Source organism: Pyxicephalus adspersus, chromosome 7 (genome assembly GCF_032062135.1).
Source record: "Pyxicephalus adspersus chromosome 7, UCB_Pads_2.0, whole genome shotgun sequence".
NCBI classification, from domain to species: domain Eukaryota; kingdom Metazoa; phylum Chordata; class Amphibia; order Anura; family Pyxicephalidae; genus Pyxicephalus; species Pyxicephalus adspersus.
The window spans coordinates 3959249-3975687 of record NC_092864.1 but is presented as its reverse complement, the minus strand read 5'-3'; the positions used below and the strand labels follow the sequence as shown (position 1 = coordinate 3975687).

At 44.3% G+C, this 16439-nt stretch overlaps 1 protein-coding gene across 6 annotated transcripts; it reads right to left on the bottom strand.

The window, feature by feature from the left end:
* Window positions 1–6491: 6491 nt before the first annotated feature.
* FUS (FUS RNA binding protein) lies at window positions 6492–13907 on the bottom strand. 6 transcript variants are annotated; one of them, XM_072417104.1, is made up of 15 exons: window positions 13784–13907; window positions 12237–12261; window positions 11979–12148; window positions 11715–11880; window positions 11378–11622; window positions 11119–11290; window positions 9741–9775; window positions 8854–8889; window positions 8626–8735; window positions 8394–8523; window positions 8214–8315; window positions 7670–7790; window positions 7468–7568; window positions 7053–7203; window positions 6492–6723 (listed from the first exon to the last, which is right to left on the bottom strand). In XM_072417104.1, exons 1-15 carry the CDS (start codon window positions 13794–13796, stop codon window positions 6684–6686), a joined length of 1617 nt encoding a protein of 538 aa, XP_072273205.1. In that variant the 5' UTR covers window positions 13797–13907; the 3' UTR covers window positions 6492–6683. The 6 variants fall into 6 exon arrangements, with proteins under 6 accessions (XP_072273205.1, XP_072273207.1, XP_072273206.1 ...); XM_072417106.1 differs by having other exon boundaries at window positions 12063–12148; XM_072417105.1 differs by having other exon boundaries at window positions 11979–12142.
* Window positions 13908–16439: the final 2532 nt, after the last annotated feature.

The window sequence follows — 16439 nt, the reverse complement described above, 5'->3', positions numbered from 1 at the left end:
GAAGAGAGAGTGGCAGAGAGAAGGTGAGAGAAATAAGAGGAGTGAGGACAGAGAAGATAGGAGATAGAGAGGGGAGAGATGGAGCCACTCAGTGCTGACATGTATGTGGCCATTGTAGGACTTCGGAGGTGCTCAGGGGTCAGCTCTGCTCAGCCCCCATACACAGGAAGTGGACATGCCCTCTGTGTGTGTTGTCACCTGTCTAAGTCGGCAATTTTCGGCTCTCCCCCTCCAACCCGGGGGACAACTGGTCCGGCCTTTATGGAGGTGACCCATCGTTCAGCCATTACATTTTGCCCCTTGTCAGGGTCTCTCGGCTCTTTATATCTGGCATGGTCTGACTGACCAATGTTGCCTTACATACCCCCCCCCCCCCATGTACTTGGTGATCAGAGGAGGTATCATATATATGGGGGGTATATAACATAAAGGGGTCAGATCTCGGGTGTTATTACCTCCCCTGTGGTTGTATCTTGTGGCTGATCGGTGTAGATTTTTACATTTGTGGCATTGGAACCATAACGTTTCCTCTTTATAATATAAACAATCCAATGACCTCTCAGGACGGCGGCTGATAATCTTTATCTGTGACAGCACCAGGAAATAGGTTGTGTCACCGTAGAGGTGAAGTGACTCTACAAATTCTTTTCTGTAAATCAGCTGAGGAAGAGAATGAAAAACATTTGTGCAGGTGTGACACGGGATCCGGCAGGTCCTGTTCCCGGGGCCCTACCCGTGTCACCGTGATAATACTAGTCCACATCACTCATGATTGCTTCTCATAATTGCAACAGTCAGATAATGCAGAAACCGCCACACCTTCTGGTTACACAACAAGTGCCAAGCCTGGAGGATTCCTGGGAGCTGAACGTGGCCGGGACACGGAGGGGGAAGGGCGGTGACACAAAACGGTGACACAGAATATATTACATCACTGGACGGTGACACTAAAAAATTCTGGGTCAGTAAAACACAGGGACGGGGAGGTGGAGGAAATCTCCCTGCAAACCTATTGACACCATGGACAAGTGATGAAACTGTGCCCTGAGATATAAAACAATTGGCAATATGACAGGGTCTCTTTACAGCCCACCTACCTGCCCACCTCATAGCCCGTCTCAATGCCACCCCCTCTTGCAAAAGACCACTTTAATGTTGGAGTTTACACAGGAACGATGACATCACCCCCTCTCTCCGTCATGTGACACCGTTTCATCTTGACTATTGGTCACTGCATTGTTGGAAAGGTCACATGACCCTTTATACCTGGGAGTACGTAGGAATTTTTGCAGCAAATACAAAAAAATCAAGGTAAGGGGGGAAGCACCATCATATGGCATAAGAGGTTTGGGGGGCTTTAAAGAGACCCTGTCACTTCTTGTGTGGACTTGATAACGTTAGAGGTCAGTAATGTCTCAGCTTGGAGCTTTATTATTGGTTTAGTTGTCAACAGAACATTGGCCTGTTCTAGGCCAAGAACCAATGGCACCAGATTCCCCTCATCATAACTAACAGACCCCCCCCATCCATGTTACTATACCCCCACCCCACCCTATAGGCCCCTCCATCCCCCTTGGGCACATACCACTGGGGGTATAACAGCCTGGCAACTCTAGACAATTTGTGACCCCACAAAGGCCGCATAGTCTTGGTTGGTGTCCATGAGACCATCATGTACCACTACAGCCAATGCACATGGAGGACTTCTCCAGTGCCCAATGCAACCCTTATCAATGCCAGCGAACGAGCTGAGGGGCCCTAAATTGCTGCCCCATTCTGCCTCCCTCCATTCCTAGGACTGTTTGTCTTCCCTGTTGATGGACATTCCTGAATGATGAGCCGATACTTCATCATGGGCAGATAAACCGATGTGTTAACGCCGATCGGAGCACCAAACAACAATAATCAGAATATTTTGGTGCTGACAATCTGTGACTGCAGCGACACAACACACAGTGATGGCGGGGAGAAATATTTCTGGTATTAACGATGCTGCGTGTGATGATTTACAGGTTTGTATACAGGAAAATGTCATGTCAGGACAGAACACTCTGCATGAACAGCTTTGTAAGGATTACATTGTATGTGATGGGGACACATGTGCGTATCGGGGATCCGGGGTCCCCGGGTGTGGTAGGGTTATCACTCCAGGAGCCAAGTAATAAGACCGTCCATTGTGCTATTCATGGTACATAACACAATCCTGGATATATTCACTCACCGGACACCCACCGCTTACTCACCTAAATATCCAATCAGCCAATCACATGGCAGCCATGCATTCAGGCATGTAAACATTGTCCGGAGTTCCTGCTGAGATAAAGGTTTTAGATGACATTAAACGGGGCTGGTCTGAGTATTCCTAAAACTGCTGATCTGCTGGGATTTGCACCCACAGCCATAGAGAATAGACTGAAAAGGCTTAGGGGGTCAACGGAGGATGGCCAGACTGGTTCCAGCTGATAGAAAGACAACATGAACCTTAATAACCCCTCATTACCCCTGAGGTCTGCAGAAGAAATCTCTGAACACACCACACTTCCAACCTTGGAGCAGATGGACTACAGCAGCAGGAGATCACACTTGGGGGCCACTGCTGTCAGCTCAGAACAAGAACCTGAGGGTACAATTCACCAAAACTGAAGAACAGAAGATTGGAAAATCATTGCCTGGTTGGGTGAATCTTGATTTCTGATGCAACATTTGGACAGTGGGTCAGATTTTGGCCCCAACAACATGAAAGCATAGATCCAGGCTTACGTGAATGGATTAGGCTGGTGGTGGGGTAATAGTGAGTGTAGGGGGGGTATTTTTGGCACACTTTGTGCCCCAACTGACCATGAATAATATCCCACAGCCCAGCCTAGTGTTGTTGACCATGCCCATCCCTTTATGACCGCAGTGCCCCCATCTTATTGTGCTCCATAACGCTGTTGGTGCTGTTGACATCACATCCAAGATGGCGGCACCCAGCAACTGTTTCAGGGATTTTGGTTGTCCACACAAGAGAGACATAATAAGGAAGACACCTACGTAATAAATGAAGTCAGCTTCCCATGCCCAGCCTAACCAGTCCACTCATGGAAGAAGTCTTCGGAAAAGGTGCAAGAGAGCTTATCAATGGCTTTAGACAAGTAAGTCTGGCAAATGCCCCATGTAGAAGCCGGTGCCTGAGGGTCACTTAAAGCTGTGCCCATGGAGGCATGGCCACAGCTGACAAAAAGAGATCGAGCTTTGGTTAGTGCCAGCAGGGGTCATCCTGTGCTGTTCCCACTCCTCCTGTAGGCATTATAACCCAAAAGTACAACTTATATCCGGGAGGGCAATTTGTGCAAATTTCGGCATTGCGTGTCACTTGGTTCTCTTTTAGGATGTAACACTTTGTCTTGGGGGTGTGCTCCGAGACAATAGCTTGGCCTTACAATACTGTCTGGGTGACTGTGTGCAAATTGTGCTGAGATCACACAACCCTTCTAATTGCCCAATACCCCCCCGGGTAAATCACAGAGTATTGGTGTGTCATGTGATCATTATACATTCCAATTCATTAAGCAGTTTCTGGATTACACAATGATGTTGTTGGTAATCAGTTACTATTAGAATGTCAGCTCCTAACATTACGGGATGTACCAATCATCCTGTATGCCATGTTCATGATATGTTTCCAAGTATAAGTCTGGTTGTCTCTGTATATAAAAATGTTCAATAAAACTGAAGAATGTCAGCTCCTAGCATGGTTCATATCAGCAACAATAACAAAAGATATGACCGTTTTGCTGTTTATGAGGCTGACGGGTAAATATTTTACGTGCTCACCTGTGTAAACACTCCACATGCTGGCCCGCATTTTAGTCACTCTGTACAGTACACACGCTGTCATGCTGAAAGCTCTGACCTGTCTATGATGTAATTCTGGATTTTTTTTTGTACAGGTGAATAAACTATTGCAAAAATGTCCAAATCATAATTATTACATGCCGGGTAAATAATAAACAGGCGGGTTGTTTGCTAGATATACGATACGCCGAAACTGTAAACCCATTGACATTACATTGATGACGTGGTTACAATGGCAGGGGTGGGGCAGGGGGTATATTGGGCAACCAGTTAGCAGGTAATTTATGTGTTGGATAGAATGTTTTGATGGCTAGACAACTGGTCAGGTATCGACCCGTGTTCCTGGCATACAATGGTTAGTACCTACCATAAGGGGAAGACATGGGTGCAGCTACTACTACTATAGCCCAAGCTGACAGCTAAATGTATGGGCACCTGTCAGAACTGGACCACAAGATCCCAGGTCCCCTGTGTGCCCACCTCGGGAAAAGACGGCAGCAGGACCTGCTACTAATGTCTTAATGCCAGGCGTCACAGCTGCACCTGCAGAAGTTGTGTAGAGTTCAGGGCAGTTTTGATGGGGACCATACCCAACATTAAGCGTTAGTGTCTGACTGGTGGAAGTGGTGAGATTCCTGCATGAGGTTTGGTAGGATTTCTTGTGAGAAGCCAAGGTGTAGAGCTTCTGTCCCCAAACACGCTACATCTCTACATGGGATACTATATGCCATGACAACATCTACACAGCCATTTGTTTGGGCCCCATTTATGAATTATTCCCGTCTAACATTCGCTGACAGATGATCAATCCCTCTACACTTCTCATTTCAGTTCCTATCAAAATAATAACTCGTACTGCCACCTAGTGGTCAATCTCAAAAGTGCACAGCTATCACAATTGGAAATACTATTTGTATAATTGAAAATGATATAACTTATAAACATAGCCCCAAGCTTTTACAAACTGCTAATGGCTGCCTTTCCCTCAATAGTGCTGCCTTGTACGGTGCTTATTTATTAAAAACATAAATAGAGACACCAGCAAAAGGAAATTAATGTCTGTACAAGGCTTGAGATTTTAGAGAGCCCAACAAGAAACTGGTTATTATTATTTAAAAGTGTAAATATAGACATTTTCCCCGGCCGTAGATAGACATGCTTTGATCCAATCCCAGCCATCAAGGCAGGGGTCCACTCAATCCAAGGAGTTTAGACAATTGATCAGGAGGTACCAACTCTACGATAATTGGCGTGTTCACCACCCTTCTGGGAGACACCTTATCCAGGACTGAGGGAGACAGGTCAGGGGGGGACAGATAGATCTGAGTGTCATCAGCATACAGATGTAAGCCAAAGGAGGATATGAGACTACCGAGAGAGGAGGTGTACAGAGAAAAGAGAACCGGTCCAAGGTTCCTTAGGGAACACGAAGAGGAGAGTGGGGGAGGAGGAAGTTTGGAGACATATGGGAGAAGGGGCAGTAGCTAGAAGGTATGGCGGGGTCTAGTGAGGATAGGGAGAATTATGTATGAAAGCAGAGGGGTAGATACCAGTAGAAAGGGAGCAGGTGAATAGTTCAGTTAGGATGGAGGAATAAGCAATAATTTGAGAGGTTGAAGGTGAGAAGGTTGTGATCAGAAAGGGGAAATAAGTTGTGAAGGCGTGCGAGTACAAAGAAAGATAATGGAAACCAGTTCAGCTTAAGGACAGTTGGGGTCAATCACTGCAACATTAGTTACCACGATGGTGTGCAGATCATGGGAAAGAATGTGTGGGAACCAAGACGCAGTTAACAAAAAACTGAAACTGGCCTAAGTGTGTTGTAGACAATAGCAATGAGGGGGGGGAAGGGGCAGGATGAATGAAAATGGGGCCAATGTAGGAAGGACTCTGTATGGTACAAGTGAGAGAATGAGACCCCACCCCCTACTTTGTTGCCAGGTCTAGGGGTGTGTTAAGTGCAGACCTCCATAGGCGAGAGCAGCAAGTTTCTGTGAAAACCAAAGTCCACAGAATGTTGTGGATAAAATTATTGGCTCTGGTTCTGACATTCCATAGAATGCCTGAAAAAGGGTGTATAGGGACATTCACCTAATATACACTCAATGCGTTAGACCAGCAGTTGCCAACTGTCCGTGTGGAGACGATCAGTCAGTCAGTGCAGACGGTCAGTAGGACCTCAAATGGGGGGACGCCCCGGGCAGAGCTGCAGACCATGTCCCCAGAATCAGATCTGCAATGGGAGAGTGGGCATGGGGTTTGTCATAATGACATTCCTGAGGGGAAGGTTTCTCCCCCTTCAAGTGACACCCCCTGCATGGTGGTGACTTTAGTGGTCTGCAGCCCCATAAAGGTTGCCAACCACTGCATTAAGACAGCATTTAAAGGGATGCAAACCCAAAAATATTTTTCACATTGGAGTTCCCACTGTATTTGTGCATGAAAATAAAAGCTATTATAAGGATTTTCAGCTTTATTCACACTGCTATTATTCTAATGACAACTGTATCCAGATATCATGGAATTGTAAAACACACAAACTGTCCCATTGCTTTACCCTCTATACATCATGTGTGTATAAGTACTAAGTTCCCACATCCCAAGCAGATCATTGATCAGTTTTCAGGGGAAATCAAAAAGCAGGTCTCAAGATGTTATGGAAATGTACACACAAATTCATCTGTTTAATGACAAGTACTTTACAAAGACAAGTAAAATTCACAGCGCACTGCGGAGGTAATACAAAGTACATCAATTTAGAACAATTCAGAAGAATCCATAGGATACAGCTTAATATGTATAAAATTAAAACTTAAAAAAATAACCGTAGAAACAAAATATCATAGCTAGTAGGGTCGTTCACGTCTGTCTTGTCTGTGGTCACCCCTGAAACAGAAAGATGAAAATTGTTATAAACCAACATTGTACACAGAGCAATCAGCATCCGCTATGTTCTATTCTGTTATATGGATTGGCATAGGTAGGCAGATCTAACATTCAGGGTTCCAGATTATCCTGACAATTTATTGTGACACTACCTGCCCAGTATGACAGTATTGGTGTCATCCTCGTTGAGTCAGGCTGTTGTGTCTGGTCACCCTGAGATTACCATAAAGCCAGACTCAATTTCTGTCTATTCAGGAATAGTCAGAGCCAGTTTTATATTTTAGCACATACCATGTAAACAGAGGCTCAATAAAACCCAGACACTTTACCTGGAATCCATTTTGCCTGGTCCAAATCCACGGTCACCTCCTCTTCCACCGCGGAAACCACCTCTGTCACCTCCCCTTCCTCTGAAACCACCGCGGTCAAAACCGCCACGTCCTCCACCTCCTCTTCTCTCATCGCCAAATCCACCTCCACCTGAACGAAAGCCATAAATGAAGCCATTAGTCGTGTTAAACATCCTATAATCACCATGCAATGCAGATGATACTCCTATAGACAGGCATTGGCAGATGTCTAATAAACTGGGTTAAAAAAGTTGTGATGAGCAGTCATGTGGCAAACAGTGACATCTGGCCCAATTATATATCAGGCGCCCCTAATAACTAGCTTATGACTTATTAGTCCTATGAAACAAGGGGTTACTAGATCTGATAGGCAGGTACTGGTTATAACACATACCACCCATGTGTGAACCTCCAGGTCCTCCGGGGCCATCAGGCTTGGGGGCCTTACACTGGTTGCACTCGTTCCTCCAGGAGAAGTTCATGTTTTCACATGATCTGCAGGAAGAAAGCAGATGGATTCATAAGGCTATACTGTGCCAGCCAGTTACATCTTGCTACACATTATATACAGAAGAAAAAAAAGAAAAAAAACTTACGGGTTGGGGCATTTCCAGTCTCCAGCTCTCTGCTGTCCTCCACCACCGCTGGGGAATCCACCACCCCCACGGTTGCTGCTTCCGCCACTGGGACCACCAAATCCTCCACGTCCCATGGGACCTAGAATCAAAAGTGGGCAATTGAGTGATCACAGATCATGGCAGTCAGGGCCTCTTAACCCAAACCTATATTTATGGGAAATCCCACACACTACAATTACTAATGAATTTCAAAGTTTGACTTAAATGTTGCCTTTTTGATATCAAAGTTTTGGGTTGCTTTAAATTGGGATCTACATTTTTCTTTTCAGGATAGGTTTATACTGGGAGTCTACAACAAGCCTTTAATGTTTGCATCAACCACAATCTGGACCTGGCATGATCGCATACTGACCCCCAAATCAGCAGCCTCCCCCCCCCCCCCCCTTAGTAAATGTCCTCCAGGCAAGTTATTTATTCATGCCTGAACAATTCACAGAAGTGTCCAAATGCAACCAATTTAACCTATGCAGAAAACAAACAGTGGGGATTGCCAAGAACTGACCTCCACGTCCTCTGCCTCTGCTGTTTCCACCACCACGGCTGGTAAAGTCGGCTCTCCGCGTGGCGAATGAGACCTTAATTGGATTTCCGGAGAATTCTTTGCCTGAAATAAAAGGGCCAAGGTTAGCAGTCATACACAGACCAAGGAAAAAAATGTACACCACAAAGCTCCTGAACTCACCATCAAACCAATCTATGGCAGCCTTAGCAGATGGAGGATCATCAAAGGACACTGTGGCTTCACCCTTCAACTTGCCAGTCTCCCGGTCTGTATAGAGGTTTATCATAGGTTGCCCAGTCTTCTTGTTGGTCTGTAAATAGAAATCACATTTAGTTTATATGATAAACCAACATCAGGTTATTTCCTGTTTATATTGTACATGACAGTGATAAGACTCTCTGCTAATACACACCTTGATGATTCCAATTTGCTTGAAGTAGTCAGCGACTGATTCCACAGTCACATTCTCACCCAGGCCTTGCACAAAGATTGTGTTGTTGTCAGAGTTATCTTGTTCAGCCGCTGTTAAGGAGATGCAGATTGTTAGTGATCTGGTGTTGTGGTGATCATTTGATTACAAACTAATGTTGACCTCCACCCCCTCCCTATACTCCAACAAAATGCAATTATGGGCACTTACCCATTTCGTGTCTGGGAGGTCCACCTTCACGGGGTCCTTTGAGAAAGCAGAGAGGGTTTGTGTGTTAGACATGTGGCAGCAGACACGACGCGTATCACCCCAGCCCCATCATACATGAAAACACCCAACATGAACGCTCAGACTATCCCTTCTTAGTGCCTGGCAGCACGCGGTGACCTCAGTCATGAGGTATAAACTCTACAGAGCCTTTTCCCAGGCCCTAACAGGCGCTTTCAGGAGCAGACATCTGACCGTGCATTTAGGTTGTAGAACGTGTTGTACCCCTAATACGCACTATGAACGCACAATATGAGCCATTTGTAATGATACACCATGGATGTACACATCTATTACACACTGCTCACCCCCAAATTTTCACACCCTTGTATATATATTTCATTTTGAAGTTCCACCAGACATTTGTATGAATACCTCTTAGCTTGTAATATTAATACCCAGAGATATAATTGTATTATTTTATATTGCATTACCACCGCAGTAAAGGTTGTGCTGTATACACCTGATAACCATAGACTGAAGACACACTGGTTTCTTAAAGAAATTACTTCCTCATGTAACATTTGCATTTTTCTTTTTTTTGTTGTACCAAGTTTTAACATTTACCCTTTATAACCAACACATGCATTTACCAATTCCCACAGCCCAGCAACTGTTACCATAGGCTTCAACCATTGTGTGTATATATATTGTGACATAATATGTACTCCATGTAACCAGTATAGAGGACTGAAGATAAAAATCGGAGTGCAGAGGCACTGACAGTGGAATGAAGCCTGCCTGACCCCCAAACACCTCCCTTGTATGAATGAACCGCAAAAGAAAATGAACAGTACAAGAATTGTCGGATTTTTCAACTCTTCACTTACCACCAAATTTACTGAATCCTCCCCGTTCACCACCGCTGAGAAGACAATTAGAAGAAAATTGAAGTTTTTTGTTTTGTGATTCCCGAAGCTACAGAAGATCTTTATTCCTTCATACAATGCCTAGTAACACTGTATAACTAACACACTTGCATCTTTGTCGGCATGTGAAAAAGCCTCGTTCACCTTCAGCCGCCTGGGGCTTTTTTTTTTTAGGTTGTGAATGAAAGTTTGACCTCTAAGTTACTAAGTTTTACCACACTTATTAGTGCAAACACCTCTTATGCCGATATTTTCACTCTGGATTGTGTACCATTTGGTTTGCATAGGACGGAGAGCAAATCAAGCAATAGTATATAAATGATAAATTATGATATAATGGTGCACAGGAAATGTTCTTATCCATACTACTTAAACTTAGAGCTAGATCTGTGCTGAAAAATCTAAGTGTGAAAGCTGACGACACCTTGAAAACCTGTAGCACATAAAACGCAGAATTTGTTAACACAAAGCAGAGCAACACAGCAAACATGATTTGGCAGTTGTATTCCTAACTTTGCTTGACCCCCATACTTACCTAGAGCTGTGTGTGCTCCAATCAGCACCCCTCAGCTTAACCTGCTGACAGGAAGTGACCACGTGGAATCACATCCTTATCAGCTGAATGTAAGCAACAAAATTGTATCCCACCCTCACCCACTGACTGCAAGTGACCACATGGTAACAATCACACAACTCCCACCCCCCCACCCCCTGCATTTCACACATACACAGCCTCACATTACTGTTCTGAAAGAACGGATTTATTTTTTAGTACCTGGTTATTATAGTGACACCACAAAGTATCTGAACACACCATGCACCATGTCAGACTCCACTTTTATGCTACATTTAGTTGTAGTTCAGTGTAACCCCTACACCAGTATACCAGATCTATATATTTCATATTTCGGTGTAGAGTGAAACCAGTCACAGAATGCTTGTGTTTTTATGTAATACACCATGTTTTATTGTATACCATTCTGAACCATTGTTTGGAAAGAGGAGGTGAACGCTTTTGTTAGACCCGTACCTCTGTTATAAACACATTGACATACCCCGGGGTATCCTGCCTGGACCATCTACTAAAGACTGGCACTCGTTTGTACATTTTAGTTTGCAACCTCTACAGAGATAAAAAACCTCCATCCTGTCAGGCAGTGTGAAACCTTGTTCCTCTCTTTACAGCCACAGTTTAGAGTTGTCAGTGATTAGGAATCAGTTGTCAAACACCAGGAACAGGAGGTATTAGCTGTACAATAGCCTGCAGCTCTCCTCTCAGGCAGCCATCAACACACAGCCAAGCTCCGCCCTCACACACCACCCATGTTCAGACACCTACCCCATGCCTCCTCTTCCGCCTCGGCCTCCTCTGCCACCGCGGTCAAATCCTCCGCGACCACCAAATCCTCCACGGCCACGGCCTCTATCTTGTCCACCATAACTGCCTTGATCGGAACCACCATATCCTCCGCCACCGCCCATGGGAGGAGAGTCCTGACCATAACCTCCAGCTACAAATATGACAAAAGACATTGTAAGTCTGAAGCACTGATATGAAGAGCAAACACCATAAGGTAAGTCACTTAAGGCCAACTTACATCCTCCACCGTACTGGGACTGCTGCTGGCCGTAGCCCTGTGGGGCACTATAGCCGGACTGCTGCCCATAGGAACCGGAGGACTGTTGCCCACCATATCCTCCTTGACCCTGCTGACTGCCATAGCTCGACTGGCCTCCATAGCTGCTCTGCTGACCTCCATATCCTCCACTGGACTGTTGTCCGTAAGCATTACCGCCACCCTGCTGCTGTTGGTAGGAGGAGGACTGAGAGCCACTGCCATAGCTGAAAGGAGAAATGATAACAGATCAGCAATCTATGTTATGCCACAATAATTATAAAGGGTCCAATAAAGACACTGGCATAGAAACACTCACCTTCCAGTGTTACTGGCGGCTGGAGGCTGCTGGGAATAGCTGGAATAGGCTGGCTGGGAGGATTGCTGCTGCTGCTGTTGTCCTCCACCATAGGGAGTCTGGGAAGACTGTGAGCCGCCATAGCTGCCAGCGTTGTATCCTTGAGCGGACTGGGAACCATAGCCAGCTATGAAGAAACAAAGACATCGATGAGCACCACACAATGAACAGGTTGATAAGCGACAACACTGGCTTATTATACACACTACAAAGCAATTTACTTACAGCTCTGCTCCTGTCCATAGGATGAGCCGTAACTACTACCACCACCACCACCCTGTCCGTAGGAAGAAGACCCAGAAGACTGACCGTAGCCGCTGTATCCCTGCTGGCCATAGGACTGGCTGCCCTGCTGGGAATACCCTTGTGCAGGCTGGGAGGGGTATGAGCTGTACCTTAAAAAGAAAAAAAAACATAAGCAAAATGACCAAAACACCACACAGCACCATTTACCGAACAGCTCAATATTAAACCATAACTTACCCTTGGGCTGCAGGCTGAGTGTATTCTGCAAAAATAAAAAGGGATAAATGTTATTTCAGGATTGCAGAAAGCAAAGAAAATAGGTGATTTATAGGTGGAGCGGTATAAGAAAGTCATCTACTTTAAAAAATATATTAAGCATTATCCAGCATGCACTGCAACCCCCACCCAGGATTTGTACTTCTCTATGCAATGTTTACACCACCTTCTGCAGAAATCCTTATCTGGCCATTGCTGCACAATACCAGAGCCATATAAACAATGGAAGTTTATCAAATGCATGGAGGTGCATAATCACAGACGGCTTCTGAGCTGGTGTAAACATTGCAAACAATGCAGCTTTGATCAGAAGTAGTAAGCAATGGTGGTGAAGGGGATTCATGTAGAATGGGGGTTGCTCATTAAAGCTTCTGTAAATAAAATATCCCCAGCCATCAGCAGGATTGCTCACTGTGCAACCCAGCACTGCCTAGCAAACAACCCCATCCGTGTCCTATGCCTCCTCATTTATTCCTAGGGCTGACCGGCATGGTACCAACAACCCCATCCGTGTCCTATGCCTTCTCATTCATTCCTAGGGCTGATCGGTAATGGAAGAAGTTGTGTAACAAAGCAGACTCGGGTGCTGATTTTAGGGTAATGGCCAGGAATGCACCATGAAGATCTCTAGAATTAGGATGACTGGCTGCTATACAGTCATTGGCTTCCAAGACAATCTTCTAACCAGCCTATAGAAATCACTAGAGCTGCACTGCTTGGAATGAAGAGCTTGCAATATATACAAAGGGGTGGGATCACATGGTAGGAAATTATTTAAAGGTTGTAAAATGGAAAGATATCAGCTGAAATTATAGGACTCTGTGCTGCATTGTGTGCCCCTTCCCATCCAACTCCCATCAATAGGTCAGCAGTGCCCCCTGGGGCTCAATCCTCCACCCACCATCTCATGGAAGAGCCAGAATAAGCCACTGATGGGGAAGCTGAGACTTGAGTGGTAAAAAACCTCGGAATGGTGGCAAACCCAAATTTGATTTTACACTTGCCCCTACACATTAAGCTGTGATCAATAAATGAACATTCTGGTGTATGGAGCGATTGCTCCTTTGTTTCCTTCCTGCAATGCTCACATTGATCACATGAATGAAGAACTTCTCCGCCTGCGCACAAAACCAGGTCGGAGCAGATGGACAATCCTAATCTGCCTAGCAACAGCCGCAGCCAATCATCAATAATATTACATCACCACAGCAACCTACCCCGCCCACTCACTGCAGAATGCCCTCGCGCCACAAAATGGCCGCCGAGCCGCAGCGCAGCCAGGACAAAGAAAGGCGGCGGCGAGGCGCTAATCTCCAAATTCACTCCCCGACCCAAAACAGCGGCGAAAAACCGAGTACAGCTCCAAATTATAAACATAATATAGGCTTAGATCGTATCACCACACTGACTGGAGATACGTCTGTGCTGAATATATATAAAAAAATCTAGATATCACAAACACAACGTAGCATGTGGTGAAGCAAAAGGCCCCGTCCCTGCATACGTACCGTTGGTTGCCATTTTTCTCAGATTCCTAGCTGTTGATCGAACACAGACACTCTCCCTTACAAACTCTCCTCGCCGCAGTGACTAGGGCGGGGCCATACCGTTCCTTATCAGCTTTCGGAATGTACCATTCAGCCGCCCAGGACGGGGGGAGACAACAGGATGTCCGAGGTTCTCTTTATGTAAAACTCCGCCCAGTACTGTAAACACGAGATTTCATTCCAATAATGGTGGGAAAACACGCGGGGTGATAGAAACAATGTACAAATCTCACAGGACACATGAAGGAAAAGGTGGTATAGTCTGCCAGGCAACATTTCATGGATGAAATAATAAATGTCGAGGAGACTCGATAAGCAAAGCTTATGGTATAAATATCGCCTTATTATATATTTTATTAGGTTAGTTACAATAAAAACAGCCATTACGCAAGGTGAGGGCCCTCAGGCGGCGACAATGGCGCCTTCCTTACCACAGCCCGGCAGCCATTTTGTTCCTCGCATCCCTTTCATGACAGGAAAAGAATATCTGAGAGAGGCTTCATTCACCCGTGTGAAAACAACGTGTAAACACAAGGCGTAGAGAACAATGGCGAACTCCATGTTTCCAGTTGCCATGGCTTGCAACATTGGGCCTGATTTATTGAAGGAGAAGATAAAAGACTATTGTGTGATCCAGCAAACCTGGAATGAAAACATTAAAGAGAGTAGGTTTTGGGACTTTTAAGGCCGAATTAGGGACAAATGCCATATAGCCTAAAATACTTTTTCAATATCAAACATATAACAACCCTATTTCAGCTTAAAATCATAAAAACAGTATCTCCTGTGCTAGACACCAAATCAATGGGTTCTAGATTGTCGACGCGTTTCGCGGAATAAAATCCGCTTCTTCGGGACAGTTTCAGGAGATCTATAATGTCAATAGCAATACATAAATGAACATGTGTATATATAACAACATACAAAAGCAATACATACATGTATAAGTATAAATTTACAAGATTGCCTACACCATTTCCAGCATCTCGTGACCGGTAAAATGTTTAAACGTTAAACAAGGGGAGGCAATACCCAGCGCACATGTCCCCAAGGGTATACCTATCAGAGATGGTAACATCAATAGAACGAGGATAACTGAAGCTGGTTTACTCAAATAGTCTCTAATTGGGTATATGTGTATATAGCTTCAATTATCCTCGTTCATTTGATGTTACCATCTCTGATAGGAATATAGAGACATGTGCGCTAGGTATTGCCTCCCCTTGTTTAACGGTTAAAACATTTTACCGGTCACGAGATCCTGGAACTGATGTGGGCAATCTTGTACGTTTATAATTATACATGTATGTATTGCTTATGTATTTTGTTATATATAACACATGTTCATTTACGAATTAATTCCTGGATCATCTATTGACATTATAGATCTCCTGAAACCATCCTGAAGAAGCCGACCTTTTATTCTGCGAAACGCGTCAACAATCTAGAACCCATTGATTTGGTGTCTAGCACAGGAGATATTGTTTTTATGATATGCTTTTAAGCTGAAATATGGTTGTTATATGTTTGATATTGAAATAAAGTATTTTAAAATATGTAATTTGCACCTAAGTCCCAAAACCTACTCTCTTTTCTTTTAAAAAAACTGGGGATGTGGCCTATTGGCAATTTGAGTAGAGGAAATCTCCCCTTACTATAAACCTGGAATGAAGGTAATTCAATTCATTTGCTATAAATTGGCGAATGTTTTCAATCCGGGACCAGATCCGTTCCAGGTTTGCTGGCCCACTCAATGTTTCCTAACCAGGGTCCCTTCAGAGGTTGCTGGGGGTTCCCTGAGCAATGAGCATATGAACCCCTCTAACGTTCCAATTCTATCCGTATTTCCATGCGAAAAGCAGCACATGAAAATTTATTTTACATTGTAGGCCTATAATTCTTAGGCATAACTCACTGAAATATGTCCAATATTTATTACATTTAATATTAAACTTTAAATAAAAAAAACACATAAATAGAAATATAAACATAGTGATACATGTCATATAAGTGTACAGTAGCATGTGTATTATATATATAATTATATATTTATTATATCAAGATTTCTTTGTATTGGAATACAAAATTATTTGAATTTCTTGCCGCTCCTCCAGCCTGCACCAACGTCACCGAAAAACCTCGGAGAACGTCTCCGCAGTTCGGGGCTGGAGATAGAAGGGATAAGACGTGTTTGGAGTAGGACGCTGGGGGACGACAAAGGAGCAAGGTAAGAGTTTTTTTTAATCTTTTTAGTGACCCCTTGGGATTACCGCTAAGGGTGTTTAAGCCTCTCGGGTCAGTTTAAGTGACACCAATTTCGGCTATCTGTAAGGGTGACATTTTTCCCACTTACCAGCAATGTAAGATAAATTTCACTGACCACTACACTAATATACTGTATACCTGATTTTTATTTATAAAGTATCTTGATCTTTATTTATATAGTAATTATAGGAGGGGTTCCCTGAAGACCTGAAGGTTATCTCAGGGGGTTGAGAAACTTTGCTTTATATTCTCCGGTCTTGGAGAGCTTTAATAAATCAGGCCCAAAGCCTCTCAACATTGTGATGGTTGGAAGCTGTAACATCTTCTACAAGGTAGACCTTCATGGAACAAT